General features: G+C 41.1%; 2 protein-coding genes across 3 annotated transcripts; one reads left to right on the top strand and one right to left on the bottom strand.

Moving 5' to 3' along the window:
• The first annotated feature begins 328 nt into the window (after positions 1–328).
• On the top strand, positions 329–9,890 carry nme9 (NME/NM23 family member 9). 2 transcript variants are annotated; one of them, XM_051403059.1, is made up of 17 exons: positions 329–534; positions 633–690; positions 978–1,081; positions 1,246–1,317; positions 1,725–1,841; positions 2,969–3,050; positions 3,215–3,297; positions 3,399–3,491; positions 4,048–4,202; positions 4,521–4,717; positions 5,247–5,391; positions 5,473–5,580; positions 6,078–6,229; positions 6,337–6,481; positions 7,978–8,240; positions 8,437–8,523; positions 9,495–9,890. In XM_051403059.1, exons 1-17 carry the CDS (start codon positions 502–504, stop codon positions 9,563–9,565), a joined length of 1,965 nt encoding a protein of 654 aa, XP_051259019.1. In that variant the 5' UTR covers positions 329–501; the 3' UTR covers positions 9,566–9,890. The 2 variants fall into 2 exon arrangements, with proteins under 2 accessions (XP_051259019.1, XP_051259020.1); XM_051403060.1 differs by lacking the exons at positions 329–534; positions 633–690 and having other exon boundaries at positions 976–1,055.
• On the bottom strand, positions 9,478–20,440 carry smarcal1 (SWI/SNF related, matrix associated, actin dependent regulator of chromatin, subfamily a-like 1). The gene is made up of 17 exons (XM_051403057.1): positions 19,731–20,440; positions 19,285–19,636; positions 18,649–18,699; positions 18,280–18,540; positions 18,117–18,167; positions 17,830–18,013; positions 17,426–17,576; positions 15,844–16,005; positions 15,582–15,647; positions 14,580–14,720; positions 13,587–13,805; positions 12,837–12,907; positions 12,587–12,689; positions 12,027–12,209; positions 10,916–11,016; positions 10,631–10,727; positions 9,478–10,545 (listed from the first exon to the last, which is right to left on the bottom strand). Exons 1-17 carry the CDS (start codon positions 20,127–20,129, stop codon positions 10,351–10,353), a joined length of 2,787 nt encoding a protein of 928 aa, XP_051259017.1. The 5' UTR covers positions 20,130–20,440; the 3' UTR covers positions 9,478–10,350.
• Between the last annotated feature and the right edge of the window lie 8 nt (positions 20,441–20,448).

Genomic DNA, 20,448 nt, shown 5'->3' with positions numbered 1-20,448 from the left:
CCTATATTCACGTGATTAGAAGTTACACTATAACCTACCTATGAATATTATACTCTTATAATACTCTTTATAAAACTAATAATATATCCTCCCAAATGTTACACAGTGGCCCTTTAAAATCTCCATGCCACAGTAGCTCCTATAGCTCCCACTCTGAGCTACTTCAGATAATCCAACTGAGTAGCAATAAGAAGATACTGACATGTCTTGGCATTAATTAAAAGACAACACAGGTTAACAAACTTAATACCTTATTACTGTTGCTAAGCGATCAGACGGCGGGTCCCTGGGATGTCACCGGAAGGCGCCGTTGCCTAGCAACCGAGCGGCCAAACAAACGCGAGAAGCATCCGAGGAGTTTGATAGCCTATAAGCAACTCCACATAAGCATTTCAGGTCGCCTACTTTAAAGAAATTAAAGTTAACTTCTTAATCTTTGTGCTTGTAACCCCTCTTAGGTATATTTATATATCTATCTGTTTAATTTGACGTACTATTTAAATGGCAGGCAAGAAGAAAGAAGCAAGTCTGCAGGTTGGACAAACACAGCATGGCTTCTGTAATGTGGACAAGAGTCTTTTATAAACTACTTATTTTCATATTATTTGGGGTTTTTTTTGTTTCTTGTCAAGGCGTCTGTCACAAACCAAGAGCAGTGGGAGGAGATGCTTTCAACCAAAGGTTTAACAGGTAAGAACATCAGAGGTAAAATAGTTAATAATAAATTTAAATAATTTTAATAATATAAGTTAAATAATATTAATAATATTTAGCACCACAGCACTGTTCAAGTCTGTGTGAAACAGTCTGTGAATGAGCTCTGTCATTGTGATTGTCGGTTAATTTATTGTATGCTGCTGCCCCACTGTGTTCACTGGGATAACTGCAGATTGAATGCTTGCACCAATCTACCTTCTTCTTTCTCTCTGTCTCTCTCTGCTCTCTCTCATTCACACACACCATCTCCCTTCCTCTAGTTGTGGACGTGTACCAACAGTGGTGTGGTCCCTGCCGAGCCGTGGTTAGCCTCCTACGAAAAATAAAGAATGAACTGGGTGATGATCTATTACATTTTGCCACAGTAAGCCCTGAGCAAATTCAAAATGAGAAGAATTTAAATTGAAACCAGAATTTTTGAGGGAGCAGCCCTAAACTTGTTTGTGTGTGTGTGTGTGTGTCTCTCTCTCTCTCTCTCTCTCTCTCTCTCTCTGTGTGTGTGTGTGTGTGTGTGTGTGTGTGGTGCAGGCTGAGGCAGACAGTATTGATGCTCTAGAGAAATATCGGGGGAAATGTGAGCCCACCTTCCTCTTTTATGGGGTGAGTGTGTGTGTGTGTACAGTAGATGTAGATTCAGCATAATGAGCAATCAGCTCTGTGTGTTTTACCTTTTTGACCTTTGTATTACATTGTTTGTCTTAATATTTTCAATCTCTAGTTATTCCTATTTGGTTACTTCCTGTCTATATTTCTTCTTCCCTTTTATCCTGACTGTACATTTCTCAGAGGCCAGGAAATAGGGCCACCTGGAGTCGTGACCTTTCCCTGCTTATTATTTATTGTCATTATTTCATCATTTTTTTGTTGTTGCTGACTGAGTTTTTTTTGTTGTTGTATCTTCTGTGGCTTACTTACACGGGCCTAAAGCATCTCTGTACGTCACTTATTAAGTTAAATGTAATTAAAATTTGTTTAAAAAAAACAATGAATGAATGTTGAATGAACAGGGTGGGGAGCTGGTGGGTGTGCTGCGAGGGGCCAACGCTCCTCTCCTTCAGAGGATGATTGTAGAAGAACTGGGCAAGGAGAAGTTGGTCCTGGAGCAAGGTGGCGAACGCAAAGCGGTGAGCGATACAATACACACACGTCCACATACACATAATGATACACAGTACAGTTGTCCAGTCACACATATGTTCATTTTTCATACATTATTACCTACATTATTGGCTGCTGCAAAGTGTCTCTAGTGTTACTCGTGGTTCAGGAGGTAGAGCAGGTCGTCCACTAATCAGAATGTTTGCAGTTCGATCCCCGGCTCCTCCCTCTGCATGTCAAAGTGTCTTTGGGTAAGACACTAAACAACAAATTGCTCCAGATGCTGCACCATCGGTATTTGTTTCTGATGAGCATTTGGCACCATGCTTATGAATGTGTGTGAATGGGTGAATGTGACATGTAGCGCAGACTACAAAGGTGCTTTATAAGTGCAGTTCATCTACTTATAGCATTAACAATGGCTCTGTTGTTTTCAAGTGTCCCAGTAAGCCATGACAGTGTGACGTTGAACTAATTTTATTATTTACACTTGCGTTTTTCCTACTGTGACATGTCAAAATGTCTCGCGTGAAAAAGGCCAATTAGCCAATCAACAGAAAATGAATCAGCAACAAATTCTGACATTGATTAGTTTATTTTGAACTTTGAAAACAAATATACACGAAAACACAACCAAAAGACAACAAACACAGGTAAAAAACCCCTACACCTCCATCTACACACACCCACTGACATCCAGTGAGACAAAGAAAAGGGGGGAGAAAGGTTGCCTGAGTAGCAAATAGGTGTCCATGCGTGCCAAGATTTGCTGCATCTCAGGCACAGGCTGACATTTAAAACCGCTTATTTAATGACATTTTCAAGAAAAAATGCCAAACATTCTGAGGTTCTGGCATCTCAAATGTGAACATTTACTGCTTTTCTTTATCTTATTTGATAGTAAACTGAATATCTCTGGGTTATAAACTCGGAAAGTCGGAAAAAACAAGCAATTTGTAGAAATGTGTGTCCAGGATGGCCATTTTTCAGTTTTCTGACAATTTATATACCAAACAAATGTAGATTCATCTAGAAAATAACAGATTACATAGTTCATTCATGCAAGCATACAAAAAGTATGTGTGTGTAAGTGTTTATAGACTCCCATGTTTATGGACTCTGTGTTTTCATTTGGTTTTGTTGTGTCTGCCAGGTTAAAGATGACGGTCTGGTGGATGATGAGAAGAAAGAGGAGGAGACACCTCAGCAGTCAGAAAATGAAGAAAGCATAATTGGTACCGTGAAAACAATATAATCATATTAGTTGTCAATTTTTTTTTATCATCCATGGCTTTATTGGTGGTAATGTAACTGTAATTATTGTTGTTTACCAGTCATCATGTTTCTGTTTACCATTTAATCTGCATTACTGATCATCGCTCGGTCTTTTCTCCTGTAGTTCCTGCCAGTAAATCCTACACAGTTGCCATCATCAAACCAGATGCTGTTGCTCACGGCAAAGCAAATGAGATCATTATGAAGGTACACAGAGACTAACGCCGCTCACCGTCTGATAAGACAAGATTGTCTCAAGCCTTCCTCCTGACAGCAGCTCATTATCCTGACATTACTCCCCTGGCTAGATTCAAGATGCTGGGTTTGAGATCCTGGCCCATGAAGAACGCACGCTGACTGAGATTGAGGCCCGAGACTTTTACCAGCACAAAGCAGCAGAGGTATGGTGATCTGCTGATCGGTTCAGTGTACTGTGTGCTGTGTGTTTGTGAGGTTGGTCTGGACAATTAAAATTCAGTCAACATCCTAATGGGAGAGTAGTCACGACTAGTGTAAAAATCATTTCAATTAGTTTGCAATACATCACACTTCCATCTGCATTTCTGCTCAGGGCTCAAAATAGATCTGCTGTGTAAGCAGCTTTTTTTTTGTGCTTATCACGCTGTTTGTGATGAGACTAAATGATTAGAGATTGAGAAATACCAAATGTGTGAGAAAAGGTGGCCAGGCAAAGCAATAATATTCATGATGTAATATAGTATATATTTATTTTATCTGCTTTTTTAAAATGAATTCATACTCATTTACTCATAATTTACCTCTATCTTTCACACTTTATAAATGTAAGGCCTGATTCAAGAAGCAGGTTTACTGAGTTATCTGGACAACTTTATTGCATTAAACCCAGATTGCTCATTTGTAATATTCATTACATTAATATATGTGTACGCCCTTGTCTCTGTATGTGCTTGTGTGTTATGTTATGGTGGTTTCTAGGCTTGCTTTGAGGACTTGGTGCAGTTTATGTCCAGTGGTCCGTCCCATATTCTGGTACTCTCTCAGGCTGAGGGCTCAGCCAACGTCGTGCCCTCATGGCGTGAGTTCATTGGCCCAGCAGACATAGAGGAAGCCAGGAGAGAAAAGCCAGAAAGGTTGGTGGTTGGCAATTATGCATATGCTGCATTCAGAAAAATATATTTAGAAACAAATGGCATTAACTACTGTACATACAATAGTAATTCCTGCGTCTTTGTAAATAAGAGCATTTGTTTACAGCATAGACACTTATTCATGCACTGTTGATTGCAGCAGTGTGAAACAATCTCAGGGTAAAGTCTGGGGAAACGAATGAACAGCACATTCTCGCCTGCTCTGTCAGACACACCCAAACATTATGCCTCTCTCTGGTTGAGCACCAGCCGAGCAACCATCTGCTCTCCTCTCCTTTCTCCCCCCCTGGCTTCCTGCAGCTTGCGGGCACAATACGGCACACAGACACTGTTCAACGCAGTGCACGGTAGTGAGGACATCGACCAGGCCAGCAGGGAGCTCGCCTTCTTCTTCCCCAACTTTAGGACGGCCTCGGTAACGGAGCAGGATGGGGAGGAAGAGCATGTGGAGAGGACACTGGCTCTTATCCGGCCTGACATTGCCAGAGAGAAGAGAGGTAGGGCCCGTGCCAAATACACAAGCAGCAAGTGTGCAAGTGCAGATACACACACAACGGTGGTTCATTTTGATATAGTGGGGCTGCTTCTTGATTCCCTCAGTAAAGGTGTTGAATGATGCAGGTCCATTTTTTTTGGTAACTGATCACTGCAGAAAAACAGGTCACATGTTCAAACTAGAATATACACTTCCAGTTTATTAGGTACACCTAACTAAACTAATACAATGCAACAAATAAACACTGTAAATCCTACCTTTGTGAAAGTTAAAATGTTTCATTGGAAGGTTGTTGTAGTGCGTTATACTGAGCGGTGTTTCTATGATTTTGTCCACCTCATTTATTCTGAGGGAAGCGTAAATCACAGAAACACGTCTCTGTATAATGCATTACAATTCAACAGCTCCACAAACAGCTTCCTGCAAAATGATCATGCAGGTAAATCAACACAGAATTTATTGCAGGACTGTTGTATTTGACTGCATTAGCTAATAAACTGGCAATTGAGTGTATGTTTTATGTTCTGCAGACGAGATCTTGGCTCAAATCCACAAGTCAGGCTTCACCGTGGCTCTCCAAAGAGAGGTGATGTTGACGGGGGAGCAGGTCAGACAGTTTTACTTTCAACATGTCGAGGAGGACTACTTTCCTGCACTGCTCAGGAGCATGACAAGGTGACTGACACAACGCTCTAAAGAAAATCTACAGAGCAATATGTTACTGCAGAGATGCCTTTAACGTGTGTGTATTTACAGTGGGCCAGTGCTAGCTTTGGCTCTAGCAAGATCGGGGGCTGTCCATCACTGGAAGAACATCCTCGGCCCTTCTGATGTTAATAAAGCCAGAGAGGAGAGTCCTGAGTGGTGAGTGATGTGCGGTTGTATTAATTTATACAATTAAATGAGTCCAGAGAAGTCACTGCGGTAGCTTGTTAGAAAGAACTCTCTTTAACCTTGTCAGGTTTTTCAGGCTATTATACACAAATGTGTAATTAAAGAGAGGAAAGGCTTACCATTTTGCCCTGACAATCTACAATCTCACTGGAAGAAAAAAATCAGATAGCATTTTCCTTTCTGACGGTAGTAAAGTTGCTAGACAAAGATGAAGTTTAGAGACAAAGTTCTGTTGTCGTCTCTCTTCACCTGCAGTGCGCCACATTCACTGCAGTTTCTGGGGTTTCTTGAAAGGCAATCTTAGTAGAAGCAAACAAGGCAGGGTGAGACAAAGTGAAGAGACACAATATAATACATTTCACCGCTTCATCCTTACAAGAATTCCTCGAAAGCATCAAATATTAGCTATTGTAGATGGTACCTAACAGTCTAATCATAACTGTAATGCTGTATTCTTCATCACTCAGTCTAAGGGCCCAGTTTGCTGTGGAGAACGAACCTATCAACCAGCTACATGGCAGCGCAAGCCATGAAGAGGCAGAACAGGAAATCAACTTCTTCTTCCCTAAACAACAAACACTGGCGGTGATCAAGCCTGATGCTATGGAGGAACACAGAGGTCCTTTATGGTTATTTAGAACAATTTAAATTGTTATTTACTTGTGTTTGTATATGTCTGCACAGATAATATCATCCTTAGAATTTATTTTCTATTCACTCTAACAGAGAAGATTTTGGAGGAGATCCGTGGCAGTGGTTTCTCTGTAACGCAGCTGAAGGAGACGGTGCTTTCGAGGGAGATGGCTGAGGAGTTTTACAAGGAGCACAGAGAGAAACCTTTCTTCGGCCAGCTGGTGGAATTCATGTGTCGGTCAGTTTATCCCTGGATGCTACAAAAGGAGAGGGGCAAAGTGACCACAGCAGACCTGTCCTAATTCCTGTTGCCGCTGCAAGTTTTAACAGCACTTTAAACAGTAATTTAAGCATCTTAGAATCAAGGCAGCCTCGGGCAAGTGGCTAGAAAGTCCATCTCAATTTCATTCTTTGTTCCACTGCACATCTAGATTTTAGAGTTATCTTCCGCTCCGATTAGTCCCTTCACTTGGTTGTTACACAACTGCTCGGACACAATGAGCAGAGAGATGGGCGCAGCTGGGCACTTCAGAAACTACCTTTACTGTTGCTATCCCTCAATATCAGCTCAGGTTTAGCCTTAATTGTAGTTGTATATTCTAACTACTGAAGAATGTTTTGTAAAGTTTGTTTTTATAAGGTAATACCTTATCTCTGGCAGTAACTTAAGACCAGGATAAAGTGTTTTACTGCCCTCTCTGGTTGAAAGTTTCAAGCCTGTTGGGTGTGGTCAGAACAAGTGTGTTTTTTTTTACCTGTACATTACAACAGTAATGTCATGAGTGCGCCTATAAATCACTGCAGCAGGGTTAAAAGTTAAACCCCTGACTGAGCCTAGTTTTTTGTTTTTTTATGTCATTTAAATATGCATCTTGCCCCCTTAGGCTTGTGTCCCATTTTGTATTTATAGGACTCAATACAGAGGAACCTATGAACTCACAATAGTAACTCACAATTGTGGCTCATTCTCAGCCATTTTACAATAGATTTTGTGTTTATTGTTCCATGTGAACACAAGCCTATAAACTCCAATCAAAGCAGTCTAGATTAAATACACCGATCAGCCATAACATTATGAGCACTGACAGGTGAAGTGAATAACACTGATTATCTTGTTATCAAAGCATCTGTCAGTGGGTGGGTTATATGAGGCAGCAAGTAAACATTTTGTCCTCAAAGTTGATGTGGTAGAAGCAGGAAAAATGGGCAGCATGAGGATTTGAGCGACTTTGACAAAGGGCCAAATTGTGATGGCTAGACGACTGGGTCAGAACATCTCCAGAACTGCAGCTATTGTGAGGTGTCCCTGCTGTTCTGCAGAGGTCAGTACCTATCAAAAGTGGTCCAAGGAAGGAAAAGCAGTGAACTAGCGACAGGCTCGAAGGCTGGCCCCTGTGGTCCGATCAAACAGACGAGCTACTGTAGCTCACATTGCTGGAAAGGTTAATGCTGGTTCTGATGGAAAGGTGTCAGAACACACGGTGCATCACGGTTTGTTGCATATGGGGCTGCATAACATTGTTACCACCAGATGGTGTGTATGATTGATATATTGTTTAAACACAAAAGGTAAAAATTACATTTTAATGTAAAGTAGGTCCAAGCTACATCTTGAAACACAGTAATTAAAACGTACAGACATCTATACATCTTTGCATTAATGCTTACTAGGAAGGTGCATTGTACTGTGTGACTTACATTACACAAAATTCATCCTGTCATTGTTTGTTTCAGCGGGCCCTGTATGATGCTCATCCTGACTAAGGAAAATGCAGTGGAGGAGTGGAGGGCCATGATGGGCCCCACAGACCCTGACCAAGCTAAGGCGACATGCCCAAATTCTCTGAGGGCCCGCTTTGCCTCCAACATCCTCCACAACTCGGTCCACGGCTCGTCCAGTGAGCAGCATGCAGAGGAGAAGATCAGTTTTATCTTCGGTGACATCTGCTCAGATGCTGAGCCCACCGGAGACGGAGAGACTGACACAACCACTTTAGGTAATCATGATGTGGCTGACAGTCATTTCCATCTGTCACACCATCTGGTTTCATAAAAGTCACAATTTTGTTCGGATGTTTTTATTTTTTTATATCTTATTCCTTATATAAACTATATTTCTTCAGCTATATTTTATATGGGCGAAATGAGAATCACTGTAAACTCCAGCTTTAAATAAAGATCGATTTCTTTCAGCAAAAGAACAAGACTGTTCTGCAGATGACAACGCAGGAATGTCAAGCTCTGAAGAAATGTCCAATAACCATCACCAACAACTTGAAGGTATACAGCGAGTAAGAAGGAAGGGTTTAGCTGCCCCTATTCAAGGGGTCAATCCTTTAAAGTCTGAATTTCTAGACTGAATATGAGCACAGACATACGTTTTCTGGCCTTGGTCATCAGCAGAGAAGGGACGTCATTGTTTCACAAGTTACAAGTCTCAAGTCTTCGCACTGAAGTCCCAAGTCAAATCCAAGTCCTAAATGAGTTTTGAGTCCTTAAAAAAGTCATAATGCACTCTTTGCCAGATGTAATGCCAATTTAACAACAGAACAAACAAAACTAAATTATCTTGTAATAATTTTTTTCCAACTGGCAAATAGTAAATAATGGACCCAGGCATAAACAACTGGGTATGTTATCACAGGACTTTACAGAGTAGATGTTTCTCATATGAATACATGTACTGTTAACCTGCTCCACTATTTTCCATTTTTCCTTTCACAGCTTAATGCTGATATTTCTTGTGATAAGATTTTAAATCAAAACTACTTTCGGTCTTTGTGAGGCTAAAATCTCATTTTAGGAGGAGAGGCAAGTGCAGATGCATCTTTCAGAGGATCCATCTCCTGAATTAGGACACAGTAATGACTGCACTGTGTCCTGGGAATTGAGAGTAGCAAGCGAGATTTGTCTCTTAAAGCTGACAATTCAGATAGTTTCTATGAGCTGTCTGAATTGAAGTATCTCTTCTGATTCAGAGACAAATGATGCCATTAATCTTCTTAATGTCACAGACACCATTTTGAATAGAAATGTAAACTGCTCTCAGTCTCTGTCTAGAGAGGGAAGTAAATCTTGACCAGCTGCATGTTTGCTGTGGAGGACAATTTCAATTCAAATCTGCAATACATTGTGACAATGCGACTTCATTATCAAATACTCTTATTGGTTGCATAATCTTACTGTATAAGGAATTCATCAATCTGTGGTTGTCAGAGGACTTTTGGTAATTTTTCTCTTTTACTTCACAGGTGACACACTTAATTTGAATTCCTGCAGTCCGCAGACGGGAGGAAGTGAGGATCCCGAGCACTCGAACTGAATCAATCACCACACAAGTTTCTCTTGTATTGTAGGCTCATTCTGTGATGTTATGGGTAAAACACGTTTCCAGTAAACCAATGAAATCATGAAATAAAAATGGGATATCTGATGTTTACACACCCTACATGGTTCACAGAAGATTTTTGCTGAAACCAGAAGATATGGCTGTATATGGGGGGAAAAAATTATTTTGACAAATTTTTACTATATATTTACAATTGTGTGAACGAACATTTTTGCCCATTAAACACATGATGATGTGACATTTATTGGGGTCTGTACCAAACACACGTTTTCTTAAATTAAAGGTTTGTAGGCACTTCTGTCACATTTTTCTTTTATCAAACAATTACACCTTCTGCAATTTGCATATTGCACCTATAATAATGATTAGTAGTTCAGTCCATCTTGAATTGTCTATTTAGATCTATTTTAACCTCTATTATGTTGTAACAATATGAATAAGTGATTAGGCTTTCAAACTGTTGAAAATAACTACACACAATAATAACACCAAAGTTATTGGCGTTATTATTGCTGGTGGATCAGTTGGGACGTCCCGTAAACATAGTAACCAGTCTTGAGTCAGACACTTATTTTCTCTTATTAGCAAACAAAAATATTGGTTTATTATTTTACGTCTTTTAAAATAACTGAAGAATTTGAAACTAAATTCACATCCGCCATGATAGGATAAAAACAAGGAACTGAGTCTTTTTCCCCTAATAAAGGAAAACAAAGTGACGTTAATATAATTTGTCAAAATGGAATTAGGTTTCCAAATCATCTGCTGAAATAGTCTTTGATGCTCCTTTTGCTGGGGCTTTGTCCGACCATGCCGTGGTGTTGACCAGAACTATTTTCAGGTGGCGTGTCCTCCCAGTCATTTGCAACCTCCAGTAAGAGGGCTTCGTCCATGCTGTCATCCGCAGAGAAAGACCTCTGGAACATCTCCATGATGCTCCTCTGGTTAGGGTCCTGAATAAGTCCAAACAAACAGGTTGTAAAGGTGTGAATGCTGTTTTAAAAACTGAACAGGATTATACATAATTAATTTAAATACCTTAGAGTGGAAGCTGGCGGACACTGCTTTGTCTGAGAGATTTGACTCAGACAGACCCACTTGCTCCAAAACGTTCATTTTTTCCTGGATCATCGGCCTGGATCAATTCACAGATAAAGTAAATACAATAGGTCAAATATAATTAAATTCACTGCCTGTCACATTAATCATATCGCACAACCCCCCTACTGTTTCAGTTAAGACTGATGATAAGAAAAAAGACTTTAAAACACTGTTACATTATGAGTGTAATTGGGGTCATACTGCCCACTGATTGACACATACCACAGGTGATCATCAGCAGATCCCTTGGCAACCAGGTAGTGAATATTCACATTGCTGGTTTGTCCAATACGGTGCACCCTGTCCTCTGCCTGAATGAGAACCTGCAGGAAAAAAAAACACAACACACAAAAAAAAGAGCATTTGAGTTTTCTTTCTATCACCAAATGTTTCCTGCCTTCATTCAGCTGTAGTGACCCCTAAAGGTCGGCAACTGCCTGAGAACAATATCAATAAAAGTCATTATTCAGGCTTATAATTCAGCTTCTACCAGCTGAAAGCACTATTAAGATTAAGCGATCGTGTTGAATACAGGAATCGGTTTATAATGAATTTAGCTTTTTCACAGATACCTCCCTACTCCCCAGTTTTAGACTGCCCCATTTGCCTGCACTGTGATCCGTGTCACATCTTTGTCACTGTTAATTTCACTGCTGGCATGAAGAGGGAGTGGGAGTGTGGACAGCCCCCTCTGACATACATAGGGTGGACTTATTTCACACATAAAATGGGTGTTGCTGGGCAATGTGTCCACTCAAATGGAGGAACAAACCCTCATGAGGCCTGGATGAAAAAAAGGCTGCCAAAAGTTCCATCCAGCCATTTTTGAAGGGATACAAAGTTTTCAACATTTCACTACCAAATGTCATGCAGGGTAGCTGCTGAAGGTGCGCAGCCTTGATGTTGGCCACTAGAGGGCAGATAACCATCAAAACATACTGACAGATACAAAAATACACCATATTACTGGTTTTTAAAAATATGTAATGGTTAACGTAGAAGACTAAGAGCAAACTTTGCATTAATTTGGAGTCATTTTTCTAGTTCTCTTCACTCTTATTTTAGCTCTCTCTTTGGGTCTCTTCCAACTCATTAAAAAAACTCTTTAGCTGCTAGACTTTATACTTTCTCTTCACCAGTCACTCTGTAGTCTTCTGTCCATCATTTTGTATTAGCAGGCAGCTTAAAAATGGTTTATCAGAGCTTTTATGCTGGAAACATCTGCTTACAAGGTTTTACTAAGAATTACAAGCATAGCTTGGGCTGGAACCAAACTGGAGTCCAAAATATTAATCAAAATACTACTCTACAGCGATAACTTTCCATGGCTTACCCCGGGGTTCCAGAAGAGCTCAGCGAAGACCACCAGGTCAGCAGAGTGCAGGGTGAGACCCATATTAGCTGCAGTGATGGACAGTACAGCCACGCAGGTCTTTGTCGTGTACTGGAACTTGTCACACAGCTGCTGCCGTTCAGCGGACGGAGTGGCCCCATCAATACGGATGTAACTGATATTCTGCAGAGGAAATTAATCTCAATTTCTGTGCATTTTTCAACACAACTAACCACCAACTATCCCTTAAAACAACACCTATCAAAAAAGAATGGCTGTAAGTAGCGGGGCCAAAACAAATCAGCGAACTAATTTAACAACCCTTCCATATAAACTCTAAAATAAAGACAAGTCATACAGTAGTAGTACTGAGCTCAAATGTGCTCAGCGCTGCCTACACTTGTTCCCTGCAGGCACTGAGTTGACCTAAGAGTTGACTTTAACTCCCACGGAAGAGTCGGTCTTTGTTGAAAAAGTCAAAATGTACTCTTTTATGTCAAAATGATATGTCATTGCATTTAAGGCTCGTGTGCAGTGTGGTATCTGTACATCTTACTCACCTTTTTTCCCAGTTCGGTGGTGATATGATCCAGGACTAACTTGTGATGGGCGAACACTAAAAACTTCTCCCTCCCACCCTCCAGCATGTCTGTGATGTACTCCCTGGAAGTGACAGAAACAAAGTTATCTCAAATCCAGTGCAATCAGAATGGTCTAACAAAAGATCCATTTTACATTTTAATCTCAGTAGCCATCAAATTTAAGCTGATTCGACTTACTGATCCCCACCATTAGAGGGTCCGTACTTACATAATGGCTTGCAGCTTGGCTTCAGCTGTGTGGTTATAAAAGACGAGGAGGGCTTCCTTCTCTTCCTTTTTCTGAAAAAGAGATAAGAACTGACACCAGATTCTGTTTGATGCTTTGATAAGACTGCCATTACTCTGAGGAGCAGTGTGATTATGAACAATCAAGCTCAGCAACTCACTCCCATCGGAGTGCATAAGAACTCATGAAATAAGGCTCACTGGAGAATTCGGGGTCAGTTTAAAAGCACTTGTGTGTGTTTGAGGCCTGAAAGAGCTCCTCCATGTGAAGAGGACAGAACTAATACATCTGACTTTTGGGGTTAAACAAGATTTTCTCTGTTTTCTTAAAAGGTCCAATGTATAACATATAAGAGGATCAAGCCTATTTATTTCATTTTAAATCCTCTATATCAGATTACCCAGTGGAATCCTCTATATCAGATTTTATATAATTGATATGAAATATGAAGCATCGGTCTTTGAAATCTTGATTTGACTTGAGGGTTACAATCCCTACCCCTTAAGTACATTTGGGTATTTAATAACTCAAATTTTCTATTTTCTTTTTAAAATGTCTTTTCTTTTTTGGATAAATATTTAAGAAATCAGGCACTCTTTGGTAAATAATGCACAGATGGATTAATTTCCCCTTAACTCCTAAAATGGCAAGTTTAGGGTTTGTGAATAAAAAAAATGTTCAACACTTCAAATTCTTTGACTCTTGTATTTTTCCGGGGCATTTGCGACTTACATTGCGGTTTCTCGTGGCCAACTGCTTTGCAGCAGCTGACAGAGCGGCTTTTATACGGGTGTTGATACCATCTATGGTCACTGTGACGACCTTGCGTTGTTTAGCAGGAAGCTGGGAGAGGACGTCGGACTTCAGGCGGCGCAACATCAAAGATTCCTCCAGCAACAGCTTTAACTCCCCGAGGTTAGATGAGCCAGAGTAGTCCCACCCCCAAGTCATCTATAAAGGAGGGGGGTAGAGAAAGATAATTGTGGATTGTGGGAAGGAGGTATGGAGAGACAAAAGAAATTAAATACATTTGACAGAAAAACCTCGAGAGCAGGTAGCAGAGCGTCCAACAGCAAGGTGCTTTTTAATTATACACTGGGATTATTTTTAATGCAAGTCAAGCCAGAGACTAACCGGGAGACTTAAAATCTCACTTTCAGGCATAGGACTAAAACATCTGTCACAACTGAGACAGCTCCAGCTGGTCTGAGTCTCTCTCCGAATGCAAAAGCCATCTTATGCAAATTCCATGGTGATAAAACCCAAACTCTACAGAGCAGAATCTCAACAACCTTCAAAATAAGTCATCATGACCAAATTAAGGACGTAATTGGCCTTTAAATCATGGAGCGTGTTCCTTACTTGAACCCGCTACAATTAATCAGAGAGATTTTGTGGAAAGAGTAAAGCAACAAAAGGAGATGAAATAAATTACAGTAGAGAAACTAACACCTGAAAACTCACTCAGTTTTAATGTATTCACTGTTTACAGACTGACTTTAAAGTGCACTAATCTCACCTTTATAATCCTATTGTTGTTGTATTCCCACTCCTGTGCACATACTGGACATCCCCTTCAGACTATACAATGTAAGTGAGGCAGATAAATAACTATTTGCTAATCCCACCACCTTAAGTCTTCTTTGTTCTCTGAGGTGTCCTGGAATTACAGCTCAACAGTATTAAGTATCGCACTCAGACAGACAAGGGTTCTTAAGGCTTAACCTGTTTGGCATCGCAGTAGCGCATCCCAAACTCATGGAAGCGAGGGAAGAGCGTAGGTCTGACAGCCAGAATCTGGGTGTAGAGCTCAGCAGGTCTGGACATGGCAGGGGTCCCGGACAGAAGAATCACTCTTTTTGCTGCCTAAGGATAGAGAAACAACTCTGATCAGAGCCCTGCTGAGGGAGTCGAGGTGACAGAGCAAGAACCATGAGCCAAATGCTGCAGTCAATCTATCTTACAAGCCAATATTCATGTAGTATATGTGTACAAAACAATGATGTTTTTCTAATACAGTACCACAGAGAACACTGCATTATACTGGGATCCTATCAGAACCTGTGACAGGTGTACAAAAACAAACAAACAAACAAAAAAAAAACAGATCTGGAAGGTATGAAATGGTTGTTGGCATTTTTGGAAACTTGTGTAACTCTTTGATTTCACGTGCAGTGTTTGAATTCACAGATCACTGCCAATGCTGATCTATTCTCCAACTTGCTGTTTCCACAGCCACATTCCTGGTACTGTGTATGCTGGCTCATTGGCATGATTCATTGGAACAATTAATGGAACTGAGCCACTGTTAAACAAATCTCTCACCTGGGCTATTTTTCTGTTATGACAAGTAAAAATCTCTGCTGTGAAAAGAAATCTACTGCACAAGACTCAGCCTTTGTTTATTAAGACATAACAATGGCAGAAATCCCAGATCTGGTTTGCTGTGGCAATCTAATCAATTGTTCAACTGATGGCTAATTTTATGTAAATCTTGGCCGTGTTCCAGACATTTTAATTAATTATTAAGATCATTTTACTTGCAAAATGTGGAACCCCCTCAAATCTGATTTTGTGACCTGAATGACTGTAGAGAAAACATTTACAGTGCAGCAGGATGCTGAGAAACAGGTTACGCCACAAAGTGAAAACATAACCTCTTTGACACATGTTGCAAAAATGATTAATAAATAATAAAACTAAAGAAGAGAGCAGAGGAATACGCACCTTCAGCAGAGGCATGGCTGCTTTACAACGAGCAGTTTTCATGTTCTTCAGAAAGTGAGACTCATCCTGCACAGAATGGCAAAATCATATATTTTGTTTATAACATGCAGTAATAGCCTTTCACATAAATTAAAACATAAATTAAAACATAATTAAATGACTGAACTGACTGATGCTAACAAGGGTTTAGGAATCAAAAGCATATATTTCAAACTGGAAACAGCCCTTTCTAAACAATGCATAGTTCAACCACACAACTAACCATGATGAGAACATTAAAGGAGTTTCCTGGCTGCTGCTTGTCCATCCTGCTCAGGAGGTCGTAGCTGATGATGTTGACCAAACCAGACCGCAGGTTGTCTTTGGCCTTCACCACCACATTGATGCTGTCAGGACTCACGGAGGGGAGCCAGCGTCTGAACGCCTGCAGGCATAGATACTTTCAGAGTCAAACAAAACTCCTCAGAATAACAGTGCTGTTTTCAGGCTGCACTTTTCCCCCTACCGCTGGGAATAAGTAAAGTTCTCTGAAAGTTGTAATGAACATCATAAAAACGTTCAATAGTAATTTTGTGAGAGCTGATTTGAATGCTAATCACTACTAATTAATTCTGCTATTCAGTGTTTCCATTTCAGAACTAATCATGTGGTTTAGAAAAATGTCCACTTTGACCCAAATGTTTCTGACAATTCACTTACTTGCTCTCCATTCGCCTGTCAAACTGCCTTAACCTCACTAAGTTACAGCTCCCCTCCCATGTTTTGCAGTAGATCTGGCTAAATGCACAAGGCTAACAGTGTAGATAACAGCAAAGCCAGACAGAGCAAGTGTCCTTTAATGGGGACGCCATCCTGCGACTAAACTCTCCTCTGCGATTCCAACTCCTGATTGGGGCACTGCGTTTGATCCAAGATATCTATTTAGAGAACAGACTGTCTTGTCTTGTCAATAGACAGAAGGCAGAGTAAAGCTCCCCCGAAAATGTGTCTGCTGGTGCAGCCTGGTAATGCTGCTGCGAGTTTAACAGAGAATAGAGATTCTACAAAACATGAGACACACACTCAGAAAAAAAAAGGAACACCTGAGATGAACTCTCAAATTGGACTGAAACTGTAGAAGGAAAACGGGGACAGAGAGTCACTACCATTTACAATGATTTGGCAAGAGTGGGGACAACATAGTGGCCTTGTGGTCTCAGACGTGTACTGAATAACTTCAATATCAGCTAGAGACCTTTGTTGCAGGTCACCCTCTCTTTCTCACACAAGTCTATTCTACCTTTCTACAGTATTATTCAAATAGAAGGCAAAAATAATAATAATAATAATAATAATAATAATAATAAATAATACAATAATATGAGTAAAGAAAACACATAGTTCAGGGGAAGCAGACCTTTATGAAAAACAGAATTCACCAAAGTAGCCAAATAAATAAACTTTAGAACCATCTCCATCATAAATCATTGCTTCACAATTCAAATTATCATTTGCCCCCATGAGAGAAAGAAATGGAAGCATGGCATTTAATACTGCCATCTCCCCTACTGAAGATAAAGTACCTAACAGAGTGCAAGCAGTCCTTGGGGAACAGTATTAACATTCTTCAAATGCAGAGAGCTTTAAGCAGAAACCAGCATTATAATGTGTAGGGCAGAACTTTTGTCACAGGAGACTGGAAGGATATTCTAAAGAGGGTGCCTGCTGACTTAATGCAGACTGATAATGACACCATTAAACAGAAACAAAGTGATAAACTCTAACACCTAATAAAGTAAAGAGCAATTTTTCTTCCAGGCACAAAACTTTAATGAACAAAAAAGCACTCCGTTGGATGTTTTTACCTCAGCCCAGGTGAATCGTACAGAGGAGGGAGCCACCACTAGCAAGGGCCACTCATTCCTGTAGTAGGCTGCGATACAGATGGCCTGCACAGTCTTTCCCAGGCCCATGTCATCAGCCAGGAGGAGGCGGCCTTGTGTAGACACTGCAAAACTACAGGGACACACAAATACTAAAATAAAAAAAGCTACAGCAGGACAGTGAGTGGAAGTCACACTGATCTAACCCTGTAAATCTACAAACTTAAAATCACAGAAGAATGGCACAGAAATATTGGCTCATTATGTTAAGTATCTGTTCATCTGCACAAGACTGAGCAAATTATAGATGAATAGCTGTCTCCTGGTATTAAGTTACTGGCTACACCATGCAGAGAGAGCACTAATGGCTGTCCAAAGGCACCTACTTGACTCCCTCCTTCTGGAAGGGCATGAGGCTGCGTGTGAGCGAGGGGTCGATGCTGGAGAGGTCTGCCTCAGGGACGTCTAAAGACCTGGCCTCCGTCCCATCAAACCTGGCAGAGAAAGCCTGGACTATTGCCCTGGGCAGAGGCTCCACCTCCACTGCTGCTATCCCACTGAGGAGATCCACTGGGTATGGAACACAGCACGGTCAGACAAGATGGCAAATGTAAGAAAGACAAACAGGAGCACAGCGATAAACCAGCTAAATAAAGCAAATGTTGTTACTCACTGAGTCTCTTGTAATCCTCAAGTGAAAAGCTCCACTTTCGTGTTTTCATGTCTGCCGCACACAACCAAAAAAATAAATCCTATATCAGAAGCAGTAAAATGCAAATGCAACAGATTGTCAAGAAGTCAGAAAGGGGATATTAACTGCATCATTTCAATGTTACCGTAGCTCTTTGTCGGCATCTGCTTGAACGCCGCAATGACGTCGACATGGTAACCGATGTCAACCTCAAACTTTGTCTGAGACACCAGGATGCACTGGCCCTGCAGAATGGCTCCAGGTTTTTGCCAGCCGTTGCACAGCCTCAGCAGCGCCCCCAGTGCCGCGCCGTCACGAGCTCGACTGGTGGCCGCTGCGACGTCCACTGCGTCCATTCCCTCCAGAGGCCTCAAAGACACGGAGGCAATAGCAGCTGCTTCCTCCACTGCAACACAGGGTAAAGACAAAGGAGATGCAGCAGCAGCTCAAAGAAGATTAATATTCCGTAATGCCTTTTAAATTTAGATTAGTCCTGAGGAATAAAGGTTCATACTTAGCTGTTGATAGTCCTCCAGACTGAAGTTCCACGTCTTTGTGGCAGGGTCTAAGGCAGAACAGAATAGTTTATTATTACAAAAGAGAGCACATACATTTAGAAAAAACAAAACTTCACATATGGTACAGGGTTTGTAAAGGATTTGTGTACTTGGCCTCTTCTACAAAGGAGAGTACTGAAGCTTTGGCGGAGGATATGAGTTTATATTGCTTTTATTGTGGTGAGTTGAGTCATTTGTTACTTGTTTGGCTTTGCAAATTATCCTGATGACAGATGCATTGTGACACTAAGGCAGGGTATTATTTGAAAATGACAACACACTGCTGCTACAGAGCACAATACAATTAATCAGAAACTCAAAAACTGAGTGCAAAACAATGTACTGTATGTCTAGAATACTGTGTTGAAAATCCCAGCTCAGTTTTGAACGTATGAGTGTGTTTTTACAATCCTGTACTACTTCTGAAAATGCAGTGATATGACAGGGCTAATCTGTTTATATATGGTTATAATTTAACATGTATACCAGTGTTTCCACACAGGTTGAAAATGTATGTGTTCTCCGAGGGTGGAGAAAGGTGTCGGGCTGCAATGAATCAAGAATCAAAAATATCTGCACTGGCAGATACTTACCATAGTTCTTCGAGGGAATGGATTTGAAAACTGCAATAAGCTCTGCATGGTAGCCCACTTCTACTCTGAAGCGGTCCTCTGCGTGAGGTACACATTTCCCTCTCACAGAGATGGCAGGCTTTTTTGCAGGTAAAGCACTCGAGGTTGATGAGTTTGAGGGTTGCTGTGCCACAGGACTTTGGGCGGGTTTATTAGTGTGCTTGTAGAACGAACCGACTGCACCACCAGAGCTGCTGGAGGTGATGTTAGGTCTGGGATGAGTTGGCTTCACACCAGCGCTTCCTCCGCTGGACAAGACCGGGCTGCTCACATGTTGACTTTTTGTCTGAGGTAGTGGGTCAATGACTTGTATCTACACGGAAAGGCAAGGCAAGGAATTAGAAAATACTGCAAGTCTTTATTACTCCAAACAATAAATTGTTGACCATTACAGCACAAAATCTCACCTGTCTCGAAGAAGCAGTGTTACACAGAGTACTCTGGTTGATTTGGTTACCAATGCCAGATAATTGCTGATGCTTTGGACCTTGTTTTAGGTTGTAGAAGCTCTGAGAGTCTTTTTTAAAGGGTGGAACAAATAGTTTTGGTGCAGAAGCTGAGCTGGGTGTCTCTCTGTGGTGACCAAGAGTAGCAGGATCCGCGGTAAAACTCTGTTTCGATGGCTGTACCTGCACTGAAGTACTGCTGAAGCCTCCTGGGGTCTGCTTACTGCTGCTGGTGCTCTGTCCAAGTCTTTGAGCTCTTCTCTCCAGAGCCCTCCGTCTGTTTTCCTCAATCTTCCGCTGCTGCTCTGCAGTCAGCTGGTTAGACATGATGATCGACTCTGCACCGACTAACGCTAACATTCACAGATTCACCTACAAACAAGTGATCCAAGCGTGCCCACCTGGGCTAAGCATTACAGTTGTGACCGTAATCTCACAAGTTTGTGAACTTGCACTGCTAACGGTGGAAGCTAACGTTGCTAACGTGGGCGGCAACAGTAAAACTTACAGCGACGCGGTGTTACACATAATGTGAGGTCAGATGACAAACTAGTTTGATCTAAAGACGGCAGAAGATTGGGAAGTTTGTACGAGCGGAGCAGGTCGAAACATCTCGAAACGCTAACTTAACGTTAGTTGACAAATATCTGGCTAGTTCCGGCTAGTTCGCGGACTGCCG

Source organism: Dicentrarchus labrax, unplaced genomic scaffold (assembly GCF_905237075.1).
Source record: "Dicentrarchus labrax unplaced genomic scaffold, dlabrax2021, whole genome shotgun sequence".
Lineage (NCBI taxonomy): Eukaryota > Metazoa > Chordata > Actinopteri > Moronidae > Dicentrarchus > Dicentrarchus labrax.
This window is presented reverse-complemented; position numbering and strand designations above follow the sequence as displayed.